The sequence below is a fragment of the Acomys minous genome (assembly GCF_964271855.1).
Source record: "Acomys minous genome assembly, chromosome: 8".
Classification (NCBI taxonomy): Eukaryota; Metazoa; Chordata; class Mammalia; order Rodentia; family Muridae; genus Acomys; species Acomys minous.
Window position 1 is genome coordinate 41,844,023 of NC_140489.1, and position 27,301 is coordinate 41,871,323.

The window sequence follows — 27,301 nt, forward strand, 5'->3', positions numbered from 1 at the left end:
TTGGGGAAGAAGACTTGCTGCCTGGAGGGGAGGAAAGAAGGTGTCTGATGAAGGAGCTCCAGGGCGATGCAAGCCTGAGCAATGAGTAGCAGGGACCTAGCAGTGGGTGTGGGCAGGGAAGAGCAGGGTGAGAACACACTCACACCAAGGAGAATTCAGGATGTGTGAGTGTGGCAAGAGCGTCGGGATCTTGTCCTGGTGCGCTGTGGGATGGCTCTTGCGAGCTTGGGGGGTGGGGGATCACGGCATCTGCCACTGAGGCCCCAAAGATAACCATGCATATGATGGGTTATTCCATAGGACCAGAGGACCCACCAAATGCCAGAGCCCAGAGAGAGAGTAGAGGGTGGTGGTCTGAGAAGGAAGACTGCAGCTGCTCCCCACTGCTGCTCCAGGTTGCTGTTAATGTGCTGTGATGAGGAGAAGTCAGAGATGTCCTGAAGACGGAGATTGGCATTGACCCAAAGAACTCGACGACCCTAAACAGCAAGAAGTAGCTAAAGAGGACTCTGCCCCGTCTCCTCACTAACCTTTCTCTCCTCCCTGGTGTTGGGGTGTTGGAAGGGATTGGGAGTGGAGAAGGGAGAAAGAGAAATAAGAAACCAAAAAAAAAAAAAAAAAAAAAGATTTAAAAAATATGTCAGCACCTACCAGTGTTCACCTGAGAGGTTCAGGAGACAGTCGCTCTATCCCATAATAAACAAGGGCTGCCTCAGTGACACAGACAAGTTCACACTGACTGTTCCCTGTAGGCCAGGGGATGCTGCCTGCTGCATGGACCTGGGCTCCTAGATGTCAGCAGAGGTGACGAAGTTTCACAGAGACTAGATGGTGACATGGCTGCCGGAGGCAAAGAGGACATCACTGCTGTGGCAGACAGCAGAGCTACAAAGGTGATCGGAGGACTATGACCTGCAGGGTGTGTGGTATTGCCTGATATTCATTGGCGTTGCTAGTCTACGTCACTGAAAAAATGAAATCAATATATATTATAAACAGGAAAGTTACTAAGGAAAAGGAGAAAGTATCTGTCAAGATTTATAACAGTGTGAAAAAAAGAAAAAAAAAGATTTATAACAGTGTGAAACCCGAATCTTTTTCTCTTTCTCTTTTTCTTTTTTTAACTTTTCCTCTTTCCCCTCTCTCATTTCACAGTCTTCCTTTTCATAAATATTTATTGACTCTAATTTTGTACAAAGCACTGTTTTGGGAATAAAGATGCAAATATTGTTACCATTTATAGACCTCCCACGTTTATGAATTCTCAGGTGTGTTTGCCCCCACGGGAACACACAACACACCTGTGTGCATGTGGAGGCCAGAGGTCAGCCCTGACGTCATTCCCAGGAGCTGTCTGTTTCGTGAGGGGTCTTGCAGAACCCGCAGCTCACTCCTTGGGCTAGGCTGGCCGGCCAGAGAGACAAGGGATTCTCTTGTCTCTGTCTCTCAAGGGCTGGGATTACAAACATGTGCTACCAAGCCCGCTTTGTTTATTGCTGTTTGTAAATGTGGGTTCTGGGGACCAAACTCTGGTCTTCATGCAAAGCCCTGACTGATGGAACCGTCTCCCCGGTTTGATTCCTTTAGTCTGTGTCCACCACACTATTACATATTGCTAGTGTCATTCGACTCATACCGTTTTATGAATGAACACAGGCCCTGGCCTTTGCCCATGCTAACCCAACTAAATAAACCACACAGGCATGGCTTCTCTGACCCAGACCAACCATATTCTACTAAGGAGCGATGCCTTTGGGGGAACGTTTCCTCCCTGTTGTTCCTGCTCGGAGCAGTCTGAGTCGGCGGGTGTTAGATTGGTCATTAGCCTTTTCTGTCTGTCTTCCCTGGAGGTGGGGCCATCCTGTGGAGACTGAGTGCTCACCTGCTTCATGTGTAACCTTGGGAAAGGGATGATTTCTGTCGCACAGATCATATCTTACAGAAGTGTCTGAGGGAGAAAAGAAACAATGCTGCAGCAGAAGGTTCAGAGAGGCCCCTCCTTCTACCTTGTGGGTCCTAGGGGTTGAAATCAGGCTGTCAGGTTTTCTAGCAAGCATCTCTATGGGCTGAGCCACCTTCCTGACCCTGTTGAGATTTTTTTCTCACAGTGGAACACTGGGGCACCAATCTGCCCCTTATTCCCAGGACGGATCCTGTGAATTTCTGCTGCAGTCATCTTCCTTTGGTTTATTTTTTTTTTTTACTTTATTTTTATTTGTTTATTCACTCTACATCCTGGTTGTTGTTCCCTTCTCCCTCTCCTCCCAGTCCTACCCTCCCTCCCTGGAATAAACTGGAATGGCGTGTTGGGCAGCCAGGAGCGCTCGATGGCTGGTTGCTGTGGTCCTGGAGTGTCTACAGGGGGCGCTAGAGCTCTTCAGACAGGTGCCGTCTAGCAAGGAGCTAGGGAAGAGAGCAGAGAGCAGATGCACAGCCCATAATTGGCAGTGTAAGGCAGCCAGTTCCCCAGCGTGAAGGATTTAGGTTAGCCTAGCCTCCTCCCAAGCCTCCATCATCAGAGGCAAAGCAAGGTTTCCTTGAACTGGCTGCTTTGTACTTGACACCAAGTTCCTTCACAAGCCCCACCCCTAGTCAAGAAGCTGTTAGGAGAGGGAAAAATCAGCTTTCTTCAGTGAGTGACTCTGGGTCTATGAATCAGGTCTCATTCTCAGGAGCCACTGGCCACACTAATGTACTCCTTTTATTTTATTTTACTTAAAGGAAGAGAAAGAACACGAAGCTGTGTTGGGAGCAAGGTGGGGGGTCAAATATATTGCGTGGAATTATTCAAAGAATAGATGAAGTCATTATTTAAAAAAGAAAACCATACACAGGCCTTCGCTAGAAGTCCCCAGACCATTCAGATAGATGACAGACAATCTTTGGAAGGCAACAGAACCTGTCTTGATTTCACAGGATTATCGATCTTACCAAGCTAAGTGTAATTATTGCCCTTTAGCGATGCTGAAGATAGGATTACAGCCAAGGGATAAAGGCAGAGTCACAAATACAAGTTAAAATCATCTGAGGGAACACGTAGTCTCTGAAAACAAGCCGTGCACATACAGAGCAGAGTATGCTGGTGTGCCCCACAGAGACTATCTTCAGGAAATCCGCTTGTCAGCCCCAGCCCTTGACCTAGGTTCGTAGGCATGCCCTTCCCACCTCAGGTGTGTGCTCCTTTGCCTTTGCTGTCCACCAGGTGGCGAGGTGAGCCACCAAAGTCAGGTGACTCAGGCTTCCAGGCTCTTCCGAACCTGCAGCCTCTGCTTCCTTTTGGAATCTGCTGATCACAATTTAAATTTATGGTGGTGCTTTGGGGACAGAGGACTTAAAGTACCTGGCATTAAAAAGTATGTTGGAAATGTTTTAGGATTTTTTTTTTTTTTTTTTTTTTTTGCTAAGCTTTTAGGACCCGCTTGAACAAGCTCAAGAAGCCAACAGGAAGCTTCTCCCCACGGACAATATTAACAGCCGGAAATGAGAGACAAGGCCCAATCAAGCTGCCTGCAAAACCTCAGCATTACAAGACCAGAGCCAACTCCAGAGCAGAGCAAAGTCCTGAGGTCCCATGAAGATGCCCAGTCAGCTTTGAAGGTGCGAGCTTCGAACAAGGGGGATGGGGAGGGGGTGGGGGAGGGGTGGGGGTGGAGGTAGGGATCGAGGTGGGGGATTAAACAGGCTTAGACCCAGGGTTTCTCTTCTTCAGCATTTGGTTATTCCCACAGAACCATTTCTATTTACACGAAGACAAGCTTGCAGAAAGCCTGGACTAGGATCTTATTTCACTGTCCCAGAAAAGAGACTAGGACTCACCAAGCAAGGGGCCAGGAAGCCGGCTAGTTGGCAACATGCATTCTGTGAAAGCGTAAGGATCCGAGTTCAGATCTCGAGCCCCCATGTAAAAAACCAGGCACATGGCATGCCTGTAATCCCTGTGCTGGGAGGCATGCCCGGCCTCTCAGATTGGCCGATAACCTCTGTGGGGCAGGCAGTGTTTTGGTTGATGACTGATGTGGGAGGGACTAGCTCCTGTGGGTGGTGCCGCTCCTGGGTGGGTGGTTCTGGCGAGGCATGGAGAGCAAGCCAGTGAGCGGCGCCCTACCACAGCCCCTGCTTCATTCAGTTCCGGTCTCTTCCGGGTTTCTGCGCGAGCCCCTGTCCTGGATTTCATTGATGACAGACTGGAGCTTCTAACTCACATAAGTTCTTTCCTCCTCCAAGACTGCTTTTGGCCAGTGTTTTTATCAAAGCAACAGAAGAGCAAAGTAGGACACTTATAAATACCAGAATGACTGCCAGAATAGACTGGTTTAGATTTAGCAGATCTTTCAAACCAGATGCTATTTTTCTGCTTGATTCCCAAATACCATGTTCTTTAACTGCAGCTGGGTGGCACATGATGGGGAAAAAAAAAAAAAAAAAAAAAAAAAAGACGGACAACCCTTTACTCAACTGGCGCATGAACAATCCGAGTATTGACCTAAGGGGTACCTTCAAGGCAGCATCCGAGAGCCCATGCATACCTATGGCCTCTGCAGCATTCATCTCTATGTTTGGATGTCAGCCTGAATGTCTCACAGACTAATTCGTCCTCGTTTTCAATGTGTGTCTGAATCACTTGGGGTCTTGTTAAAATGCAAGTTCTGGTTCAGTTGGTCTGGATTGGGACCATGAGATGCTATAGCCCTGACCAGCTGCCAGGTGGTACTGATGCTGCCAAGCCTCGGATCACTGTGTTTGAGTAGCAAGGAGCTGGACAGCTTCCCACTGTAGAAAGACAGTTTTGGAAGGCGATTTGTATGACCGGCTGATGGAAATCCCTGATGACCCCATAAATGAGAGTGGAGGAAAAAAAAAAAGACCATTTAATGATACAATAGTTAAAATGTGATACAAATTAACAGTGAGGATAGAGTACATGAAGAAATGTCCCATTAATTATGAAACAGGTACAGAGGACAGCCATCACATAAGAGACTGCAGGAACAGCAGTCCCTCGACTCTATGCACTTGACCTTGGAGGAGTGGCTCTGTCGCAGTTGGCGTCCTTATACGTGCTATATGTGCTTGCCTTTTACTCAGAACAAAGACAACTCTACCAGCTGATGAGAGTACGGAATTCATTAGCATTCTTGCCTGGGCCTCCTTGAGGAGAAAAATAATCTGAGTGCTTAACAAATGTATCAAAGATGGCCAGGGAAAGATGATTTTAGATGCGTATCTATTAACTGCCCAGGACCTATCGATCTACTCAGTAAGTGTTTCTGTTTTTCCTTCAGAGCTCTCAGACACTCAAAACACAGACCTGGGGAGACCGCTGAGAGGCTGGATCTGCTGGTGATGGTTCCCTTTCCTCACAGCGTAGCAGCTATCACATTCTCTGTGACACTAATTGTGTCCCGATCAGCAAAGATGCTGCATATGTTGAAATCGTGGGGGCTCATTGCTAAAGACAACACGCCGCTCTGGTTTTAGTGTGATGAAGGTTCCAGGCCAACTTACACAATGGAGAAGAATATGCTTCTAACGGAGTGCACTGAAGCAACCTTGTCTTGAGCATTGCAGTCCCTTAGGAGTGAAACGTAGATGCTAACCAGGATGCACGGTACAGCTTTTATTCTACGCCTTGGGATGGAGCCCCACGGGCAAGGGCTGCTGTTGTTCTTAACACTCTACCCTTTCTCACATGAGCCAGACCCTGGCTCACTTCTCCCTGCCCACCTGAGCCCCCAAGACCGTGGGGCCTGAGCTTGGCATTCCACTCGCTTTTCTGTTTATTACTGACTACAGAAGCACCAGGAAGTGTATTCTTCCACCTTCCATTTCTGTCTCTGTAGCATCCATTTGTATTAAATATAATCTTTATGTTTAGGGACATCTTTGTGAACATGAATCAATATCATCTGTATGCCTGAGCACCAGCATTCCAGGGTTAGCCTTGTCATCTTTTAGCTCTTGAGAATTTCAAGGTCATTGAATGGCTCTCATTGCTTGGGGAGTTCCCCCTGACTTTCTGCTGTGCAGAGTCAGAGGTGGTGGAGGGTCTCCACCCCACCATGCTGTTAAAACTGCAAAGAACACTCGCACACTTCATTCAGAGCAGCCTTTCTAGTACCACTGCAGGGGTTGGCCTGGCTGCCCAGGGCAGCCTCTTGACAGACACTGGGTGGAAGTTAAGGCTCCTGAGAGTGAGCGAGCTGTGGTCTGCCCTGTGTTTAGTTGTAACTTCCTCTTTGTTCCCTCAAAGTGCCCACCTTCTTCTGTAAGCAGCTCAGTTTTCCTGACCCCCTTTCTTTTCTGACTCCAGTGTCCCAGAAAAGATACCGTTTCTGGGAATACAAATACTTGGGAAGCCTTGTCACCGAAATTGGAGGTTACCAAGAGAATAGCTAGTCATCGGTAGCTCTCTGTAAGGCGTGCACGCGTCAAACCTGGGTGTCTGAACAAGGATCGATTTCCAGACAGCATGGAACTTCCTAGACAATGATCTCCATTAAAGCAAAACCTCAGCTGGGAATTCCCATCCTCCTGGTCTCAGGAATGTTTGCTCGGTGAGTGTCCCATCGCTTCTGTGCACCCTTTCTGAGGTAGAGGGTTACTGTGCAGCCCAGGCTGGACAAGAGGTCATGACCCCCCGTGCTTGTGCCCTTCTGCCTTCTGCAACTACATACAGACCGACACCACCATTCCCAGATCTATTACGTGCTGTTTTAAGAGATTTGCTTCGATTTCAATATTTCTTCTTGAGGATGCTGTACATCCTAAGGTCGTTGCTCACAGGAACAACCTTAATTATCTAATTCAGACCCCAGGCCATCCCTGCCACGACAGAAGGGAACTTGCCCTGTGGGCCAGGTTGGCCTTAAACTGACCAAAATCCTCACACCTCTGCCTCCTCACACATATGAGCTACCATGCCTGGCTTAGTTTATTTCCTCTAAAAATTGTGGGTTTAGTTGTGATTGTTTTTCATTCTGTTTCCTTGTTGTTGGTGCAGTGAGTACCGTGGATGGCTACATCCACTTCATTTGGCAATTTCCCCTCAGACCAGAAGTATCCCAAATAATTCTTTGTATAGTGTAACCATACACGTTATATTTAAACACACAGGATCAAAACCCACTTCCCAGCATAGCTATAGGGCTTAGGGTTTTTTTTTTTTTTTTGCACCTTTGTAATTCCTGGTTTAGCTTGTGGTAGTTAATGATGTCTATAATTGTTTTTAAAACATAACTTTTCTTGGCAGAAGTCGGTTCCAGATTTCTTACTGTGGAGGACATGGTTTTTATGTGTCTTAGCTTAAACTGTCCATCAGCTCTATTGAAGAATCAACCATCAAAGTGGAAAAAAAAATCTGTCAAACTAGCTGATGATTACATGGCCATTTGCTCTGGATTGCAGGCATACTGGTGGGACGATCAAATTCTCGTCACTAGTTCATTACCAGTGTGGTGAATAACTGCTGTGTTTACAGGAGCTTAACCACACGAAATCATGCATTTAAAATATGACTGAAGGCTATAAGAGAAATAGATGTAACTCTACTGAGTCACTTGCACGGCTCCAACTGGATATGGGCGATGAGGGGCCGCTGGGTGCTGGGTAGCAAGCAGATGCTGTGGCTGCTCTCAGTGAAGCAGGCCTCGTCTGCACACCGAGGGCTTGTGCCACAGGCTCTGAGGCTTTTCTGTTGTTGGCTTTGGAAGAGGCTGTGGACTCCTAGCAACTCTTCCTCTTGGCTCCTATGACTCTTCATTTTTTTAATTCTAAGAACAGTTGTGATTCAATCTTGGGGCAGAGGCAATTTTGTGAAACAAATTAGGCCCTGCTATGGGGGCCTATATCTCATTGGTCCTTTACGGATGGGATGGCTCGGGGAGCAATTCACCTCTTGATTAATACATTTGGGACATTCTCCTTGGTGGAGCCAACATAATGCCTTCAGTTTTTCCTCCACAGCAATAGAAGTGAGGAACAGCCCCCTGGGAGGATGTACCTATGCCATGTGGTCGAGCAAAACTGGCTCCCAGCACTTACACGGCCACAGGACCATGTGCTCATTACTGTGTGTGAGGAATGGCTGCTGACCTCCACATCACTGTGGCTCAGGCATATTTCATTTCTATGTATGAAGGTGGACCGTTCCTGTTTCTCTAAATGTCAACCTTTGCCTTGCAGAATTCCTGTTTTCTTTTAGGCGGCGCCCACTTGCACATGTATGTACGCGTGTGCGCATGTATGTACGCGTGTGCGCATGTATGTGTGCATGCTTCAGAAAATCCTTAGCCATCATATGAGAGAGAAGGGAAACAGTATTGATATGTAGAGAAAACAAAAATATATTTCAGAAATTCTAAACAACAGAGAAAGAACCAAAACCCCCAAAGACTGAAGGGATGTCATGGAAAATCTTATGAAGACCCACACCATACAATGGAAAATCCTACGAAGACCCACACCATACAATTTTTTTTCTGTGCTTCCTCTAAGAGCAGAAAAGACTAGAAAGATTGGGATTTTTTTTTCCCCAACAGAGGGAGCTTCAATCTAGAAAAAGTAAAATAATTCTTATTGCTAAGATATGATTTACTGATTCAATAAAGTAAAAAATAAAAGATAAATCAGCTTCCCTGGGGAATTCCAGGGCATTTGTAAGCAAATAAGGCAAATCAGGACCAATCACAGCCTTTAATGAAAACACGGAGTCCCGGCTGTTTGGAATTGTCATGTCACTGGGAGCCTTTCCTGTTGAAGGCCAAACTCCTGGTTAGGTGCAGTGCCTCAGCCTGGGATGGGACCATCCTCCAGAGACACTTGGGAGAAGGCCTTAAGAACAGAGGGAGAGAGGCAGTGATTTCATATTGGCTGCAAGCAGACACCTTCATCCTCAACTGAAGTTTATGTGGAGGCAAGCTGAGGAGTACTTTCAGCGAAGCAAGCAGAAAAGTTGAGGCACTTTGACCCTGAAGGATTCTGGAACACTTTTTTTTTTTTAATGTCTGGTGTCCAGAGCCTCCTCATCCTCTTCCGCTTTTTTTCTTGGTCGGGCTATAACTGGAGAACACAGGGATGTGGGTACAAGAGAAAGTGTGAGCAGAAGAAGAACAAAGACATTTTGTGAGTGGGGCGTGGCGGGGCGTGGCGGGGCAGGCCCACTCTGCTGCCTCTGAAGATGGCTTTTGCCATATTCTGACCAATTTAGGTGACAAGTAGAAAACTGTTTCTTCAAAGACGGTCCGTTTTCACTTTGAATGATAGCAGAATTTTGCAAGAGCAGCGTCCCCCTACCCCTGAAGCATTTGTAGGATGAATCTTTGGCAAAACAGGGCAGCTGTAATAATTCACAGGTTGTTTTCTTTTAAGAAAGGTTAAAAAAGTATAGGTCTGTAAGTTTATAAAAGTTATAATTTTTTTTTGGTAGTCAGGTACACGATGGCTCTAAGAACACTGGCAGAGACCCACTGCCAAAAGGTGTGAGCACAGTTCAGCCCATCTTTCAATGACTTCGACAGATTTGTGAGGCTCAAGTGACTGGACATCCGGAAACTGTTAAGACGCTTGAATAAAACAACAGACTCAGAGAAAATGCTGGCGTTGTGTTTCCAAATCTGATGAAGACATGAGCTAAGGCCACCAATGGAGGATGGAGTACATGGTTTTCCCGCCATGATTTCCTGTTGGTTCATCACCGTGGGAGGGAAAATGTGAAATACGGGATGGATCGTGACTCAGCTTCCGGCACCTCAGCGGCGTACTGTCTGCTTGTGGCTCAGCGTTCTCCACACGCAGTGTGGGTGGTCTGGCCGGCCTAGGGATGTGGCAGTGGCTGAAAGGATGCTGAGCTGGGAAGCTGGCAGGGCAGAGGGACGGGCCTTGGGAAGCAGGAATTCTTTTCTGGTCAAGCCCTCCTTTTTGTGTAGAGCTGGGCCACAGAGGCTGGCTGCCTTTCCTACCCTTGCATGACGGGAGGGATGGGTCTCAGGCAACTTCAGATAATTGCACAGCAGCGGTGGCACTCTAAACAACCTTTCTTTTTTTTCTTGGGGTGGAAAATAGTGAGGATGGCTTCATCAAAAACCGCCTTGAGACCCTTCTGAGTCAGCGCGGAACATTCCAGGTAGCACTGTGCTCCGATCTTAAACACAAGGAAAGAAAAGAAAGTCATGAGTGCCAAGCCTCTGCCTTGCTAGATCCCCATGCTTGCTTGTCCTACAAACAGCCTGCTTCCAGTGTCCTTTCGTTTCTATATGGAATGTGGCAGTGGCATTCAAGTGTGTGTGGAGTAAGGCAGTGTCACTGGACCTACAGAGCAGCTAGAAGCATGGGTGGCACTCATCACAGATTACTCTTGATTGCTGGGTATCTCCCAGCAACATAATGCCTATTTGCTATTATTGTTATTAATATACTTTGAAAAAAAATATCAAATTAAAACATGAAGAAATAAAAATCATAGAAGATATTCATTGATAGAGACACCTTCCTTCATGTTGAAGTGGTATGTATTTTATATTGGGTTAGTGGTTTATTTTGAATTATTATAACAATTACTTATTGTTAAAATTAAATAATAATGATGATGATGATGATAATTATTACTATTATTGCTACATGTGTATGGCCATTTTTTCTGCATGGTGTATCTGCCCACCATATGCATGCAGTGCCGACGGTGGCCAGCAGGGGTCATCAAGTCCTTTGGGACTAGAGTTACAGACACTACATTAAGTGTGTTCTGGGAATCGAACCCAGGTTCTTTGGATAAAAACCCGGTGCTTTTAACTCAGCCAGTGCTGAGCCATCTCTCCGGCCCCTTGAAGGTGAGAAAACATTATTTCGTACTATGAGTAATTTAAGCATTATAAAATTCCTCTGAGAAATGTAGAAATCCAGGCCAGAAACTGTTGTTTCTCATTAAGAAAATCGCTGGCCAGGAAGGCTGTGCTCAGCTGTGGGCTTTGGTGCAGGAGGAGACCTGCGTGTTCTTGTCTCCCATGAGCCAACTATGTGCGGAGGGCCTCTGAATATTAAGGACATCTGGAGAAACACCTCCCTCCCCATTATGAAACTAACGTTGAAAACAGCAGCTTTAGTGCAGGAGAGGCTGGCTGGATATTGAACCTGGAAATTGTGGCAGAGGAACGGCTGGGGAAACAGGGCAGCAGAAGCACCCAGGCACCCTAGACAGGAAGCTTCTGGAGATGGCACACGGGGATGCTGGGAGACCAGGAGAAACGGGCTGCGGCTTGCGTCCTCACTAGGATGGATGGTGTCTCCTCAGCTCCCGGAGGTTCACGCTGGGCCATGACTGCTCATTTTCCTATTTTTCTATACAGGTGGAGATTTAGAGTTGATGTGTATAATTGGAAGAAGCATTCTGTGGGTCAGCCGGGATGTAGGTGTCTGATGTGTTTGTTTGTTATCAGGACGTTTGTATGATGCGGAGGAGTGAAGAGAGACTTGTGGTTTAGCTTAGACAAGAGTGGATGCAGCCAAGGCAAGGCAAAGTGAGCGCTCAGCTAGAAAGAGAGAATTACCTTTAACATCTTTGTCTCTTGAGGGGTGTGAGTGTGTGTGTGTGTGTGTGTGAGTTTGTGTATGTGTGTCTGTGAGTGTGCATATGTGCATGTGAGAGAATGTGAATATGTGTGTGAGAGTGTGTGAATGTGTGTGGCTGTGTATGTGTGTGTGAGAGAGACAGTGTGTGTATGTGTGTGTAGCTGTGTATGTGTGTGTGAGAGAGACAGTGTGTGTATGTGTGTGTGTGTATGTGTGTGTGTATGAGAGAGAGACAGTGTGTGTGTATGTATGTGGGAGAGTTTGTGTCTGTGTGTCTGTGAGTGTGCATATGTGCATGTGAGAGAATGTGTATGTGTGTGAGAGTGTGTGTATGTGTGTGTGAGAGAGACAGTGTGTATATATGTGTGTGTGTGTGTGTGTGTGTGTGTGTGTGTGTGTGTTGAGGCCAAAGAAGGGTATAGGGTCCCGCTCTATCAGTCTCTGTCCTGTTCCCTTGAGACAGGGTCTCTCAATGAACCCTGAGCTTGCTGCTTTGATTTGACTGGCTGGCCAGTGAACTCCGGGGATCTGCTCACGCCTGGCTTTTCTGTGGTTGCTGGGGATTTGAACTCAGGTCCTTATGTTTGTAGGGCAAGTGCTCCTTCATGAGAAGCCATCTTTGCAGCCCTCAAGGTGCGTTGTTTTTCTCATTCTATGAGGTTCTCTGACCCTTATCACTCAGCCCCGCAACAAGTTGGCAGGGTTGTTTGGAAGGTCACAGATATGAAGACTCCGTGTGAATTAAAATTGTTTTATTTCAGAATCTCCCCATGGACAGCATGTACTTCTTAAATGTGTTCTTTTCTGACAAGAGTGGCTATTTTATAAGCCAATGGGAAATGCCAAAAGCAGGGAATTGAGAGCACCAGGGAGTGCGTGCTGAAAGCTTACTTTATGGATTTTGTTTTGACAATGGCTTGGCCTTTAGATTTGGAAACTTTAAAAACTATTAAAAAAATAGGATATGAGTGAGAGGAAAAAGGAGGTAGAGAAATGTTTTTCCTAACAATGACCTGAGCTGTCATCCACTGCCTTTGGGGGTTGTGTCTATGCCTGATATATGCATGTAACATATAAACAGCACAGCAAGTAAATGACTAACAGACTGGCCCCTTGTCACGTGATGGCCTCTCCTCAGTTATGCAGAGGGGGGAAAACTCCTAGAAGGTGCTGCAGGCTGTCGTCTGTGGACAACCTTTCCATGGATGATGCTGAAACCCCAGACTGATTCTGAAAATACCAGGGGTTAGGCTGACTTCTGTCCACTCATCCGGGAACCCTGAGAGGTGCGTGGAGCTTTCTTTCTTCTTCCTCACAGTGCTGCTGCCTGACAGTGTGTTAGCAGATTAGTCTGTCAGCCTGGGCCTCTGAAAGAGGCAGGAGGAGCCCAAACTTGTCTCTTCTGATTCTGACAAGGGGAAAGATAACGAGACGGTCCATAAAGGCACCGTTGTGTGAGGAGGTTAACGTAACACCGTGGCACGCTGATGGTTCCAGGAAAAGTAGCCAATGGATTTTGGGTGTGATTTGGGACGTACGTGTGGGAAACAGAGCCCAGTTGTGAGACACTGTTTGTTGCCATGTCCTACGTGCTCAGAGGGTCAGAGAGGAGAGTTTGTCCTGGTTCAGGGAAAGGGCACAGACATGTTAGAAAGAATGCTCAAAAAAAATTATTAGGGTCACCAAAGATTGAAATGGAAAATTGTGTCAAGGAAACACAGCCCTTCTTGTTTACAGAGGCGCCCTTTCCTGGTTCTTAGAGCAAAATGCTGCTCAGCCAAGTATTTGGGACCCATGTGCAAAAGTGCAGAGACTCCTCCTTTGGACACACATGTGAGCAATCTGAAGCAGGCTGGGCCAAACTGACACATTTCAAGGAATTAAAACAAAACAAAGAAGAGATTGAGGTTACAAACAAAACATCTTTCTGCTTTTTTCTCCCAATACTTAAGGTGCATTGTTTCCAGAACTGGGAAACGTGCCACAATGGTACAAAGCACATAAGAAGGAAGACGAACCAACCTGCAACGCGACAAATCAAGTGAGACGGCAAGCTAATACTTTTTCCTTCCTCTGACTGGGGTGGGGCATACTGAAGAAACATAGAAATAACTAGAAGGGTTGGGTAATGGAGTCCAGCTGGCATTCTTCTTGCCTGGGATGTACAAAGCCTGGGTTTTGTTTCCCAGCTCTCTATAAAATCAGATGTGGTTGATACCAGCAAGCAGTAGAGGCAGAAGGGCCAAGGTTATCCTCAGGTGTATATTGAGTTCAAGGCTGGCGTGGGCTGCATGAGAGAGCCTTCTGAAAACAGAAATGAAAACCCGGCAGGTACAAAGAACAGAGGCCAACGTCCTCCCAGCGGCAGACCAGTCTGAGGGCAAGAAGGCTAACAGAGCAGTCTGCTGAGCCAGAACTTATGGTCTGTAACTCATTGCAGGAACCCAGGGAGGTAAGACTCTCGCCAACTCATTTATAGACCAGAAAACTGGCCTGAACTGGCAGCCATGAGGACGTGTCCATCTCTCAAACCAGCGACTGAGCCACTCCACTCTGCTGTCCCTGGCAGTCTATGAAAAAGGAGCCCCAAACCGCAGCATATGTTTGCAGAGCCTGGGACGGAGACAGAGGACTGAGGCAGGAGCATCACCAGCTCATGACCTCTCTAAGCCTCAGTGTCCTCTAGGAAAGTGGTGACAATAATACGCAAACCACAGGAGGTGCTTCGAGGATTCGCTCAGAGGAAGCCTGTGGTGCCCCCACAATAAACACTGTGCAAATGCTAGCTATTATAATACAGTACTTGACAGGGGAGTCAAAGACTGGAGAAACTAAAAACATCTCTGTAATTACATGAATTGTCACGAAACCAGTTAAACATCTCACTTGGTTTTCTTTGCGATTGGATTTCATATGCTCAACGTGATTGTAAACCAGAGAGCAGTTGCTAGGAGAGGCTGGCAAAAGCCAGCCAAGTGGTGAACTGAGCCACTGTTCCTAAAATAAATCTGAAATGAAAAGGGAGGTTTCCAAGAGACTCGTTATCATAGGTGGGGGGTGGGGTAAATCCAAACCCAAACCGAACTTTTTGAATGAGGAGTGAGGCTAGGAAGCCACCAGAACAAAGGTGGGGACAGTCCTGGAGGCAAGGAACATAGAGACCAAGCTACTGCAGAAACAGTAGGACCTTCTGTTAGGAGCCACAAACAGTCACATATGTTGACATGTATGTTAATGAGAGCATCTGAGGCTGAATGTTGGAGGAGACCCCTCAGATCCACTCCCTTTCCCAGGGGACCACACACATGGCTGGAGAAGAGACAGTGGGCGTGATGACCAGGTGCCCAGGTGATGGTGTGCACACAGCTGAATTCAAATGTGTTTGTGTTCCCCAGGGCTATTTCCTCACCCGTAAGAGGCTTAGCAGCCCAACACCTCCCTGGATGGCTTGTATTGGTGGCACTGACACTACTGTGGAAGAAATAGGAAGGGCTCAACTGTCTGTGTGATGTCCAATACCACAGCCAATGCAATTCCAGCCAAGGTATAGTATTTGGTACCTTTGAACACATTTTAATAAGAGAAATGCCATTTATTTACTTATTATTTATATATTTATGCTAAGGAGTAATTGGTAGTTAATGTTATTTTTGACTAGGGCATGCATTTCCAGGGTTAGTTACATAGACGTAAAACATTAAAAATTTAAAATCTCTATTTGTATTTGGCAAACTTGAAGTAAACATCTTTCCTATCTTGTTGGGTCTAAATTTCTGAGTGGAGATTAACATCTATCATATCTCATCTCTATTAACTTAAAACATCTATCTTGATCTAAAAACATCTTAACCCCTACCTACTAAGCTTAATTGAAAGACTAAATTATCTGGTCTTCAAACCCATCAGAGACTTGAGAAGGGATAAAACTTAAATACCTCAGTGAACCCGGAGTGCCAGTTAGCAGCTTCCTAAATGAAAAAATGACTGAGACAGTTTACTTCCTGAACAGTCACCCAACACTCTCTATAATGTTGGAGCATCATCTTCAGCCTTCTGGCCCAATGCATCTGACTGACATATTTACGGGGCAGAAACTATCGAGGACTTGCTTATCCTGTTTTGGCAGAGTTTGGCCGTCAAATCACTATGAATGTAACATTTATATAATTCCTGAGTTTCTCGTGGTTCTTCCTGCTGCGTGTACTTTATTTTACTCATGTGTGATAATATAAATGTATATGTTAAAAAAGAAACATAATAAAATATTTTTTAAAAAAAGGTTAGGGCATATCTCTCAGTGCCAGGCAGCCACAGAGAAACATGTTTCCAAAAGAATTCACTAGAGAAAAGGAAACAGACTAACAAGTATACAGACTGCATAGGTCTGGGGGTGGGGGGCAAGAAGAGAGACAGGAAGACAGCCAGCCTAGTGTTCTTAGGGCAGCACAGAGTGAAATATCTATAAATCTTTATTAGAATGGTGCCAACAATCACAAACTTTGCTTATTGTAAGGTGAGAATACAGCCCACTCTGTTTCAGTAAAGAAATATAAAATGGTTTCAATTCCATAGGCTATGTATTAATTAAGAAATCCTATGACATGGCTCTTTGAGTTACTTTTTAGAAATAAATGTTATGATCAAACATGAAAAAAATTTAAAATCTCCTGCTTGAGTCTATGGATTGGTGACTAAATCAAGGATGAAGAAGCTGAAATTAGGGAAATCCTATTAAAAATAAGGAATTCCTGAAATTTGTGGACAAATGGATTGAACTAGAAATGATCATAATGAGTGAGTTAACCCAGAAGCAGAAAGAGTCAAATGGTATATACTCACTTATATCTGTACACTAGCCCAAGAGGCATGTCCCATGAAAATCTTCACTTACTAGGAAAGTGGGACAGAAGGGTGGACATCCTATTGGGACTCTAAGTAAGAGAAGCATGGGAAAATGGGGAAATAGAAGGATCCAGAGGGACCTAGAAACCTACAAGAAGAACATTATGACAGGCGCATCTGGGCCCAGGGGTCCTGCTCAAACCATGGCATCAGCCAAGGACAATACGTGCAATAAACTTCGAACCCAGATCTAGCCAATGGGCAGGACATTCTCCACAGTTGAGTGAAAAGTGGGGACTGACTTTCACATGAACTCTAGTGCCCCATATTTGACCATATCCCCTGGATGGGAAGACCTAGTAGCACTCAGAGGAAGGACAGCAAGCTACCAAGAAGAGACTTGATACCCTATGAGCAGATACAGAGGGAGGTAATCCCCCTCAGTCACAGTCATAGGGGAGGGGAGTAAGGGGAAGTGGGAGGGAGGGAGGAATGGGAGGATACAAGGGATGGGATAACAATTGAGATGTAATATGAATAAATTAATAAAATATATATTAAAAAAAGAAACAAATTAGGGAAATGTAGCTCCTGAGCGTCCTTCTGCAGAAAGAACTTCCATGCAGATATGCCAATTTTAGTGGCTGCTTTGCACATGCTGTTGTGAAAGATTTGGTGCCTGGAAAATATGTGTTTGAAACACTTCTGCAGCTAGGCCACTGTTGACAGCCAACTCTCAGAAGTGCAGAGTGGTCAGTGGAGCTAAGTCCAGGCCCACTCCATCAGACAGTGCGTAGATTCCTCGCCCTGTTACTCCCAGCTGTGTGTTAGTTTCCCATATGCTATTTATAACACTGTCCGGATTAAGTAGCTATTCATCATAGGAAGACAAGTATTGGGCGAGAAGAGAAGCCTGTCAGATGTCAACCCAGGTCTCTCCCTGGACAGATGACACAATGCCTCACGTGATGAGTTATGCTGATAATAAACAGGGGGGTTACAGATGTACCTACATCTAACAATTCCCCTTAATTCACGCTATATGTGGCAAGTCCGCGTTCTAGACACAGCTGAAGCAAAGTGGTAAGTGCTTAGCCGTGGAAACTCACGGAGTTTCTTAATGAAAACCACAAGGTGCCTGCTCACAGGGATACTTGCCAAAATGGCCCCTTCCAGCTCTCCTAGAACAAGGAGGCTTAGCATAAAGATCCAAAGCACGCGGCAGCTTAAGGCAAAATCCTGCTCTAGTTTCCCCATCCCTGAACACTCAAGTCCAATGTGACCATACCGCTTTCGCCAGCTTCACGCCGTGCTCGTAGGTGAGAGGCTTCTCCTTCATGTACAGCAGACGTGCCAAGGTTTTGGGGTCATCTCGGAGATCAATCTGGGACAAAGAGAAGTTCACTATTCTCAGGCCTCATTAGGTCTTTTAAGTGGAGACATGATATAGTGACCCCGCACCTCCCCTTAACCTTGATGTTGCTGAGTGTTCTCCAAGAAAACAAATACAGGTGCTGTGTTTGAGAGTGATTTTTTTTCTTTTCTTTGCTTCTTTGTTTCTTTCCTTCCTTTCTTTTTTCTTCCTTCTTCCTCTCTCTCTCTCTCTCTCTCTCTCTCTCTCTCTCTCTCTCTTTCTCTCTCTCTCTGTCATTCTTTCTTTCTGGGTTGTTTGAGACAGGGTTTCACTGTGTAGACCAGGCTGGCCTCCAACTCACAGGGATCCACCTGCCTCTGCCTCCCAAGTGCTGGGATTACAGGTGTGCGCCCAGCAGTTTTTTCTTTTGAACGTGGATGCAGCAGGAAGGCCTTCTCCATTCCTCTTTTATGCAGTCCCCCGGCTGCCGAGATGGGGCTTTGAACTCTCTTTCCCTTTCTAGACTTCACAGATAGTGCACAGAGGCACCAGATGGTCTGGGTACATTATAGTGATTACTCATTTGCTTGCAATTTATAGCACTCATTATATTATATTTTTTTGTGGCTTTGGATCCTTTCCTCCCCCCCCCCCCAAATCAAATCGTGACCTTCAAAAGGGTGGAGATTTGTTGCCTGTGAGGTCTTTTCAACAGATAGAGTAATGGACAGGGCAGTCTTGCAGGGGACTCCCAAGGAGAAAAGCCAAAGGGCTCGCCTAGTGAGGCAGCAGAGTATCTCTGAAGGGGGAGCAGCTTTGAAGGCAGCAGGTATAGACTGAACAGTTTACTAATGCTGTGGCTGCTTTCAAGTGTCACCGTGTATGTGGGCACCCAGGGTTTTGCTTCGTACAGGAAGTCAGTATGGGGCAGGTAGGATTCCATCGATTAGAGAGATGTTTATGCAAAGTGGTGGTTTTATGTTTCCATTTGATTTTTCTATTTTCCTTAATCACTCAACTCAGGGCCTGTTCTAAACAGATTCAACCCACACTAGGGGTTTGAATGTCCAGTTATGTATTTTGGCAGCAGGATCCAGGCTTCTGGTTATGGACAAACATTAATATGTGCAATTGAAGGTAAAGAGCTTCATTTAAACAAACAAATAGCTATCTTTCAGAGCAGAAATGGGACCTGCACTCAGCAGGACAATTACTCGGCAGACAGATGAGTTCTAATTTGTATTTAAAGTGAACACATGTACATTTCCCCCATCTGCCCATATTGTTTATAGAAAGCGTTTTTCTTTCTTTATGGTTTTTAAAATTTTCTCTTTGTCAAATAGGATGCGTGATGAGAAGTCAAAAGAAGTGTCGTAGGAAGCAGACAGAAAGCCCTGCAGCCATAGTACGGTCCTGCCCTCAGAGCACTGATGCAGATTTGAAAACAGCCAAGAACTAAATCCACTTAAACTACAAATAGTTCAGACAATCCCAGCCAAGAAGAGGCTCATTGATGGCAACTCAAGCTGTGGGACTTTATCAGCTTCCGGGAACTTCTGAGGCTTTGACAGTTATACATGTTACTCTTAATATGTGTGTTTTAACTTTCCCAAGATCTGTGTGATGACTGCATCAGGGAAAAAGTGGAGTGGAGTCTTTATCTTCTTTTTCCGGCTCCATCAAAGAGCCCTGTCAACATGCTTCGTCTGAATCTAGGGTCATTTGGACCTGCACACCTACTTTGTTGTCTTAAAACAGTTGTGTCTAACTTAAAAAAAAAAATCAGATAGTGTGTACAATTGACTCTTCAAGGCAGGAAGAGTATCTGGAAAAAAATTATTTTCTTATTAAAAACAAAAAACAAGCTGTGAGGTTAATTTTAATGTCCAGGTCAAAACTTTCTGCTTCATATTAAATAGCTCTGTAACTAGTTTTCAACTAAATAATCTTGTGACATCAGGACAGATCTGAGATTCTGTCATGGTGCTTGGAAGAGTTCAGGGGTCACCTTTGTCCCATCCCATCCCGCCCTTCCATCACCCTCATTTTAACCTGGGTCCCGATGAGGACGTAAGGCACGTGAGGCATGCAGCCCTTCAGCTCCGGAACCCACTCCTCCTGAACGTTGTGATACGAGGCAGGGTTCACCACAGAGAAGCAGATGAGAAACACGTCGGTGTTGGGGTAGGAGAGAGGCCGCAGCTGGTTATAGTCCTCCTGTGGGAGGAACAGGGGAGAGTTGGTACAGGCAGCGTGCAGAGAGTCTGTGTGGTTCTCGTCCACAGTAGCCGCTGGTGAGCTACAGCCTTTACTGTGTACAGAGATCACAAATTGCCCATGTCGGATCAACGTAAGAAGAACTGGATAGCTTCATTGAGGTACAGTTTACATGTCATAATGTCTACCTGCTCATTTCTCCTTTCCAACTGTGCATTTTGTTACACCCGAGTTAGGGGAATTGCAAATCCATCTCCTCACATACTGTTGTTAATGATGACAGCACCTAAGTCTACCTCAACGGCACGTTTCTAACCTACCACACACTCCCACCGGCTGTATGTGAATGGCGGTAGTTTCTAGAATTATCCATCCTGCCTCATGGCAGCCTGGTGCTGTGACCGGTATCTCCCCACTTCTGCCTCTTCTTGCCCCGGTAACAATCACTCTATTCCTATGTCTTCGGAAACCCACTCACTCAAACAGTAGGATCAACAGCCTGAATACAGCCCTCCTGGGACCCTGGGATCCCGCTGTCTGGACACGTATGTAAATGAGTAGGTCACTGACCTACCCTCTTCAGTCTCTTTAACAATTAAAATGTTTTCGAATTTAACCCAGAGTAAGCTGAAATACAAAGCAAAGCGTTGTTGCTAAGTGAGATACAGCTACTGAGGCACCGTGTGTGGGACTTGTTCCTAACTTTATCCCGGTGCCACAGTGTGGTCAGGTTAATGTCCACTTGTTTAGTTGCCAAGGAGATTTAGGTCATTCAATAAAAAGCCCTTGTATATTTTAATAGAATTTAGTAACACACAGCTAATAGTAGTGCGTACTCAAACACTTCCTGTTTATATAGTGCGTCCTTACACCATCACGTATATCACACACGCACACATGCCAGTACAGCAGCATTACATACATGCATATATTCTATGTACATGTGAGCACATGTTGCGGAGCATTGTCCTTTGAGCAGCTTGGCCATTCCCATCTCCCCAGGGCAGCTGTGACTATGGGGAAACTGAGCCCCCAGCCTCTCTGTGGGCATTTACTACAGCGGCTTTTAATAGGGTCCCATGGAGAGCTTAAAAAAAAAACAATTCTGACACATGCTAAGACGTACACGTGAAGAGACCTGGGGCCACCATCTGTGACTCTTTATAACACTCTCTGTCCTCTGCCCTCTGAGCCTTCTACTCAGATTGTCCTAAGTGGATCTGGGCCCAGGTTGATTGGTGTTTTTTTCATCTTCTACCTATGCTTTGTCCACAGCAAATAATTTTATGAAGAAGGGAGACTCGCTGTAAAAAGTGGGGTTCAGGGGCTGTGAAGATGGCTCAGTGTTTAGGCTGATGTTCCAGAGGACCCAGGTTTAAGGCCCAGAACTAACTTGATAGTTCACTGTGGCCTACAACACTCCAGGGCCTTCTTCTGGCCTCTGTGGGGGCACAGACGTGGAAGTGGTGCACAGACATGCGTGTAGGCAAACATACCCATGAAATAATAAAACAAAATCAAAATAACTTAAGCTGCACACCTTTAATCCCAGCACTCGGGAGGCAGAGGCAGGTGGATCACTGTGAGTTCGAGGCCAGCCTGGCCTACAAAGCAAGTCCAGGACAGTCCAGGCTACACAGAGAAACCCTGTCTCAAAAAACCAAATAAAAATAAAATAATTTTAAAAATGGGATTCATAGTGACTCCCAAGTGAGCAACTGCTCCCAGCTCCACCTCCTCTGAGCACCTCTGAATCTGGCGCATTGGGCTGGGTATGGAAGAAGAATCCTGTACTGACTGGTCGAGTGTGGACCTGGAGTGGAGGAAGCTGATTTGTGTGTAGCACCATGGTCTTCACTGCCAGAGAGTGAGTCAGGAGATCACTACCGAGGACCAGGCAGCACTGGAAGAAGTGCATGCATTATCTCTTGGAGTTCTCGCAGAAGCACTAGACAGAACGCCGTCAAGTGTTCACGCTTCACTGGAGAGGAGGTCAAAGTTAAGAGATGTCCGTAATGGACCAGTGCTATTGACTTACTGAATACCAAGAGAAAGCATTTTGTGTGCATCTAGACCTTTTGATTTGGACTGCTCTTGATATATCTCGGGATTCCAGGACTATTACCTCAGGGGTGCGTTGTCTGTTTAATGGCGGGCATTGGCTCCAAATTGCCACAAGATGGCAGCAGACACTGCACGTTTAAAATCTCAACGCTGCTGCTTCCCGCTTACGCACAACAACCAAACCAAAACAATCGCATTACCCTCGAACCAGGCAAGGGAGGAGCCCGAAGCCGCTGAATGTCTGAAAGAATAGGGTTTACTTAATCCCTGATTTGCTGCTCCCTTTGAATACGTGCTGTCTAGATGATAGGAAAATCGGGGAGGGAGCTCGGTTGCTCTCCCAGCAAAGTAGCCCAGGTCTCCAGCAACGGGCTTTCTGGGGTTGTCAGCTTCTGGGCGTCGGGGTGCTCCATTTCTTTGCTGTAGGAACCTTAGTCTTGTTGTGTAATAATTCCTTTTAAGAGGATTGATTGCTCACCAGACTTGTGGCTCTGTCAAGGACGCTGCATGAACTGTATAAGGTGGTTAAGAACTGGGAATTAAGTTGGGGGGGGGGGGAAGGATGAAAAACCACAAAATAATTCCCTGTGTGTGCACTGGGACGAGTTTGCTGCCTCTTTGAGTTAACTCTTTGAGTTAACTCTGGTAAAAACTGAACTGGGAAATTCCAGTGTCGAGTCCGGAAGATCCTGTACAGTAACTTCCAAAGGAGGGTCTTCAGACCAGCAGCACAAGTATCGCTTGAGAGATCCTTTGGATTCCCAGGGGTCTAAAGCTGGGGGGGTGGGTTGAGCCCCACGTGCCCCAGTCGGTTTCACACAGCTCTGATGCAGCTAAAGTTTCTACTGTTTTCCTTCTCCCTGCCTTCAGCCTTACAGCACGCAGAATCTGACATCCAATAGATTTCAACAGGTCTATAGAGGGAAAAAAAATTACCTTCAGTGAAGGTTTATACTTGGCTTGTAGGAGCTTACCACCCTCAGACTGAGGAAGAAGCCCATGGTTAATAGAAAAGGACTCGGGGCTTAGTGCCGCCTAGAAATTTGACATTTGAATCCATACCCACTGATGGCTTGAATGAGTGTTGTGGCGAAGCACTCTTGGATTGTAGATTAAGGTCACAACGTGAAGATGACGTTGATCAGCTGTGAGGAAGGGCTAAATGACCCTTCTGGCATTGTGGCCCTTCTGAAGCTGAAAACTACTCAGGGCCACGGGTGCTTGTGTGTTTCTTCAGGAGATGGTGTGTTAACCTAAGAAAAGTCTCTAGATAGTGCTTTGGCCTAGGTTAGAGTAGGTTTTTGAGTAGTTGCTACCCATCACACTCCCAAGGCCAGAGAGAGGTCAGCAGAGGGGTGGCTCTGGCGCTGTCAGGTGTGGGCACTGCGGATGATTCTTTTAAAATCTCTGAGGAACTCTCAGCATAGATTGGCCAATCACCTGGGCCTTAAATATGTCCGCTAGCAGCTTTGTCATGAAGGGACGGTGGTGGAGCCACGAAGCCATTAGTCTGCTTGCGTTTGGATCACCGCGAACTCACTGTCCTGTGGATTTGTACTCAGCTTCCGGTCTGGCGTGAAGCTTAGAGTGCGCATGTCTGGTACGTGCCCAGGGGCTGCTCTCTGTGCTGCAAGGAAAAGAGCGCCAAATTCTGTCCCCTGCCTCAGATGCTCAAGAGCCTGGGAGTAGAATTCTGCGTCCTCTGTGAGCTTCCTGACATTTAGCCCAGTGTTGTTGGCACTAGTTCCGGTTTTCATATTCTCCGGGAAGCAGGACGGGGTGGCAGCTCAGGATGTTGCCCAGGAGCATAAGGGGTGGAGGTGAATTCTCTGCATTCAAATCCCTACTTTGCCCGGCACTATTACTTTGGGGCGAGTTCAACCAAACTGCTAGCCAAACCACTACTAGTTTGGGGTGAGTTCTCTTTGCCTCGGGTTCTTTATCTGTAAAGTGTGAAAGACTCATAGGCTGTGAAAATACAGTGCTTCAATGTGTGACCTCTTGGAATGGCGCTTTGTAAGAGAAAGCACTTTAATGATGGAGTGAGAGTCGTCCTTTAGCGGCCGCTCCTGAAACCTCAGCTTCACCCTCACTGGGTGTCGGGGATGACTCTGAAATTCGCTCTTCTGAACTAAGTAGTAAGGAGATCCAAGTGCTTGTGAGCTGTGATTGCATCTTTGAGTCAATGTCTTTCAGCTCTTTTTTTCCCAGTCTGGGGAAAGGTAAGAATGGGGTTCTTCGTTACTTGTTACCAGCAGCACACTCCCAATGAGAAAGTTCGAGTTGCTTATTGAGAGAAAAACACTTATTCTGAGGTTTTAGGCAAACTTTCCGCAGAGTGTGGATGCCAGACCCTGTGCTCCAGATGGCCCCTTTGGCTCAGCCAATAGCAAAAGAGGAAGTTGTATGTGCTTCCAAGTGGACCCGGGGTTGCTGTTAATGAGGCCCAGCTGTACCTACCTCCGGCCTGCTCCGATGCTTCTGAGGAAGAAAGCCTTGGTGGTGACGCTGGTGCTGGTGCTTCACATATCAAGTCCTGGTGAAGGTGTGTGGCCTGCAGCCCTGGGACTGTGAGGTCTTCCTGCTGCCGCAGTTGTTGGTGGCAGCTGAGCTGCTGTGGGCTGTGGTTTGGCAGGGAGAGATACTAGCCTACGCTCACACAATGTACAGGCTGCCTCACATCTTGAGGGGCTCCATGCGCAGGGAACTCGGGCTCACTTCTTTGATGAGAACCTGGTGCCAGCTTTAGGAAAACAGCAGAGGCAGAAGGCTGCTCTTGGCTCTCGACACCAGCAGAAACTCATTGCCCCTGGCAGAGATGCTCGCAGTGCCTGCCACTCCTGTTAGTGCTAGTTGGCTCTGACGTACATCCGTCTGGAGTGTGGTCCAGGAGCCGGCTTTATTCATTATCACTTGTTTGGGTGTGGGTCCACTGAGAAGAGCGTGAGGTGCCTCCCCACCATGGTGGATCCACTGTAGACTCAGAGTACACGTGGCTCTGAGCATTGGCCTGAAAAACCCCTCTCTCACTCTGCAGTTCCCCAGGCACGAGTGCTCAGGCTAGGCTGAACCCTTGCTATTCTGGCGTCATGCTTTCTGCGGTTTTTCCCTCCTCATGGCACATGCTAAACAAGCCAGTAGGACATGGAGGACATCTTCGAGCTCCAAGTCTCTTCCTGTCGCTGAGCCAGAAATCTGAGCATAGGGGGGCCACTTTCAGAGAAACTGTGACCACTATTTGGCAAGGAGCATGTGCGGTTCAGATGAGTTGACATCTTGTGAATAGATTATTGGTTACTGAGGAGGACTGCCCTGTTGCTTGCTGGGTGACCTGATGGGTAAATCCCTTACTAACCTAATGTTTGATTTTTTTTTTTTTTGAGACAGGGTTTCTCCGTGTAGCCCTGGCTGTCCTGGAATTTGTTTTGTAGACCAGTCTGCCTCCAAGTCACAGAGATCTGTCTTTCTCTGCTTCTGAAGTGCTGGGACTTAAAGGTGTGCACCACCCCCTCCCAGCCCGAGTGTTTGAAATTCTATCCAACTGAACTCTGAAGCTTTTTTCTTTTCTTTAAAGGGCTCCTTCACTCAAAGCCCAAATGACAGTTTGTCTCAGGGAGCTGGGGAGGAAGCCAGCTCTCATGTGCTGGTAGCATATAGGTGAAACCGTTGTTAGCGAAAGCTTGGGTGGAGCCGTGAGATGCTGAGGGGAGTCTTGAGCCTAACTTTGCAGGTGCCATGCTGGATGCTGGGTGGGACAGCGAAGCTGCTTTAAAAGTGTTGCTCAGGGTCGCCTTTGAGGGTGGGGCTAACAAGATCTCTCATTGATCTTTCAGAATACATTTGCTTCTTGAGTTGTTCTCCACTCTAGCCCCCCATTCCCACCCCCACCCCACCCCACAGTTAGCTCAGGGCAAAGAAGAGGGCACACGTTTTTGGCTCATTCATGTAGGGGAAATGTAATTACTCAGGCAAGACAGAACTTGATAGCTGAGGTTAGATTTTATTTCCTCTGTGGTTCCAGAATTACCAATCTGCTTTGAGGTCATTTCTCATTTCTCCTTCCTTATTTAGTAATGGACTCAGAGAGTATTCTTTAGTTAGCTGCAGGTGTTCTTCAGCCTTGCGGCTTCAGTAACATTGGCTGCAGCATCACTGAATGTTGAACTGTCCTTCCTAGACTGGAGACTGGAACGTTTGGGACAAGCCTGCTGTGTGGCTGTTCTTGGTTGTCAACTTGACTACATCTGGGAGTAACTGAACCCCAAGTGGCCGGGCACACCTGTGAGGGAGTTTTCTTAATGAGATCTTTTGAAGTGGGAAGATCCACCTTTACTCTGGCTCTCTTGAGGTGGGAAGACTGACTTTTAGTCTGGGCCACACCTTCCACTGGCAGCCTATACAGACACGGAAGGAGGAGCGCTCTCTCTGTCTGCTTGCTCCTGCGCTCACTGGCAAGTCCATTCCTTCACTGGCATTAGAGTCGACTTCTCTGGGATTCCAATGTATATGGAAGACCAGCTGAGATGTCCAGCCTCGTGTACCGAACAGCTGCTGGGTTCTTGGACCTTTTGTTGGTAGACAGCCATTGTTGGACTAGCTAGACCACATTCTATAAGCCATTTTATTATAGAATATGTATTATATATATTATATACACATATAGTATATAGTGTATAATATACATATGCATATATATATGAATATATACACATATATATTTAATTCTATCAGTTTTGTTTCTCTAGAAAAACTGGACTAATACACCTTCTATCTTAAATTTGTTGTTATGCTTTTTTGGCTAATTTGTAGATGTAGTCACTTTTTGGGAAGCATGCTTTATCCATTGAAGACTTAAATTCTTTGATTTGGGACTGGGGGTGTGAGGGCCTAAATTCCTTTCTGTTGTGTTTTTTAGATAAGGTTTCTTGTAGCCCAGGATGGCCTCATACATCGTATGTAGCCGAGGATGACCTTAAACTTCTGGTCCTGCTGGCTCTGTGTCCCAGGTAGAGTCAGCATTTCTAAGATGCTCCATGTATGAGCGATGCTGCAGCACTTTAATGACAATTCTCAGAGTCGTGGCTCTTATGTGGCTTTCAAGGTGTGCTGCCCTGGGCAGCAGCGATGGAAACCTATTGTAAGTGCAAACTCTCTGGACCCGTCGTGGACTTGTAGAGTTGGGAACTGTGAGGTGGGGCCCTGTGGCTGGCTTTTTAACAAGCTTTGGGTGGTTCTGGCGCATACTCAAGTCTGAGAATCATT

The 27,301-nt window shown here is 46.4% G+C and overlaps 1 protein-coding gene and 1 long non-coding RNA gene across 3 annotated transcripts in view; one reads left to right on the forward strand and one right to left on the reverse strand.

Moving 5' to 3' along the window:
* The first annotated feature begins 6,471 nt into the window (after positions 1-6,471).
* On the forward strand, positions 6,472-19,622 carry LOC311602955. Its single transcript, XR_014780902.1, has 4 exons — positions 6,472-6,554; positions 13,515-13,603; positions 14,003-15,106; positions 19,102-19,622. It is a non-coding gene; the product is annotated as an uncharacterized lncRNA (long non-coding RNA).
* The window catches only part of RHOJ (ras homolog family member J), an 85,663-nt gene continuing 66,680 nt past the window's right edge, over positions 8,319-27,301 (reverse strand). Inside the window, exons 3-5 of one of the 2 annotated variants that reach the window (XM_084791637.1) lie at positions 19,811-19,975; positions 17,693-17,788; positions 8,319-10,138 (exon numbers count right to left, since the gene is read on the reverse strand). In XM_084791637.1, coding sequence (XP_084647763.1) covers positions 9,992-10,138; positions 17,693-17,788; positions 19,811-19,975 — 408 coding nt within the window. In that variant the 3' untranslated portion in view covers positions 8,319-9,991. The remainder of the gene's footprint in view (positions 10,139-17,692; positions 17,789-19,810; positions 19,976-27,301) is intronic. The other variant, XM_084791638.1, reaches the window with a different exon arrangement.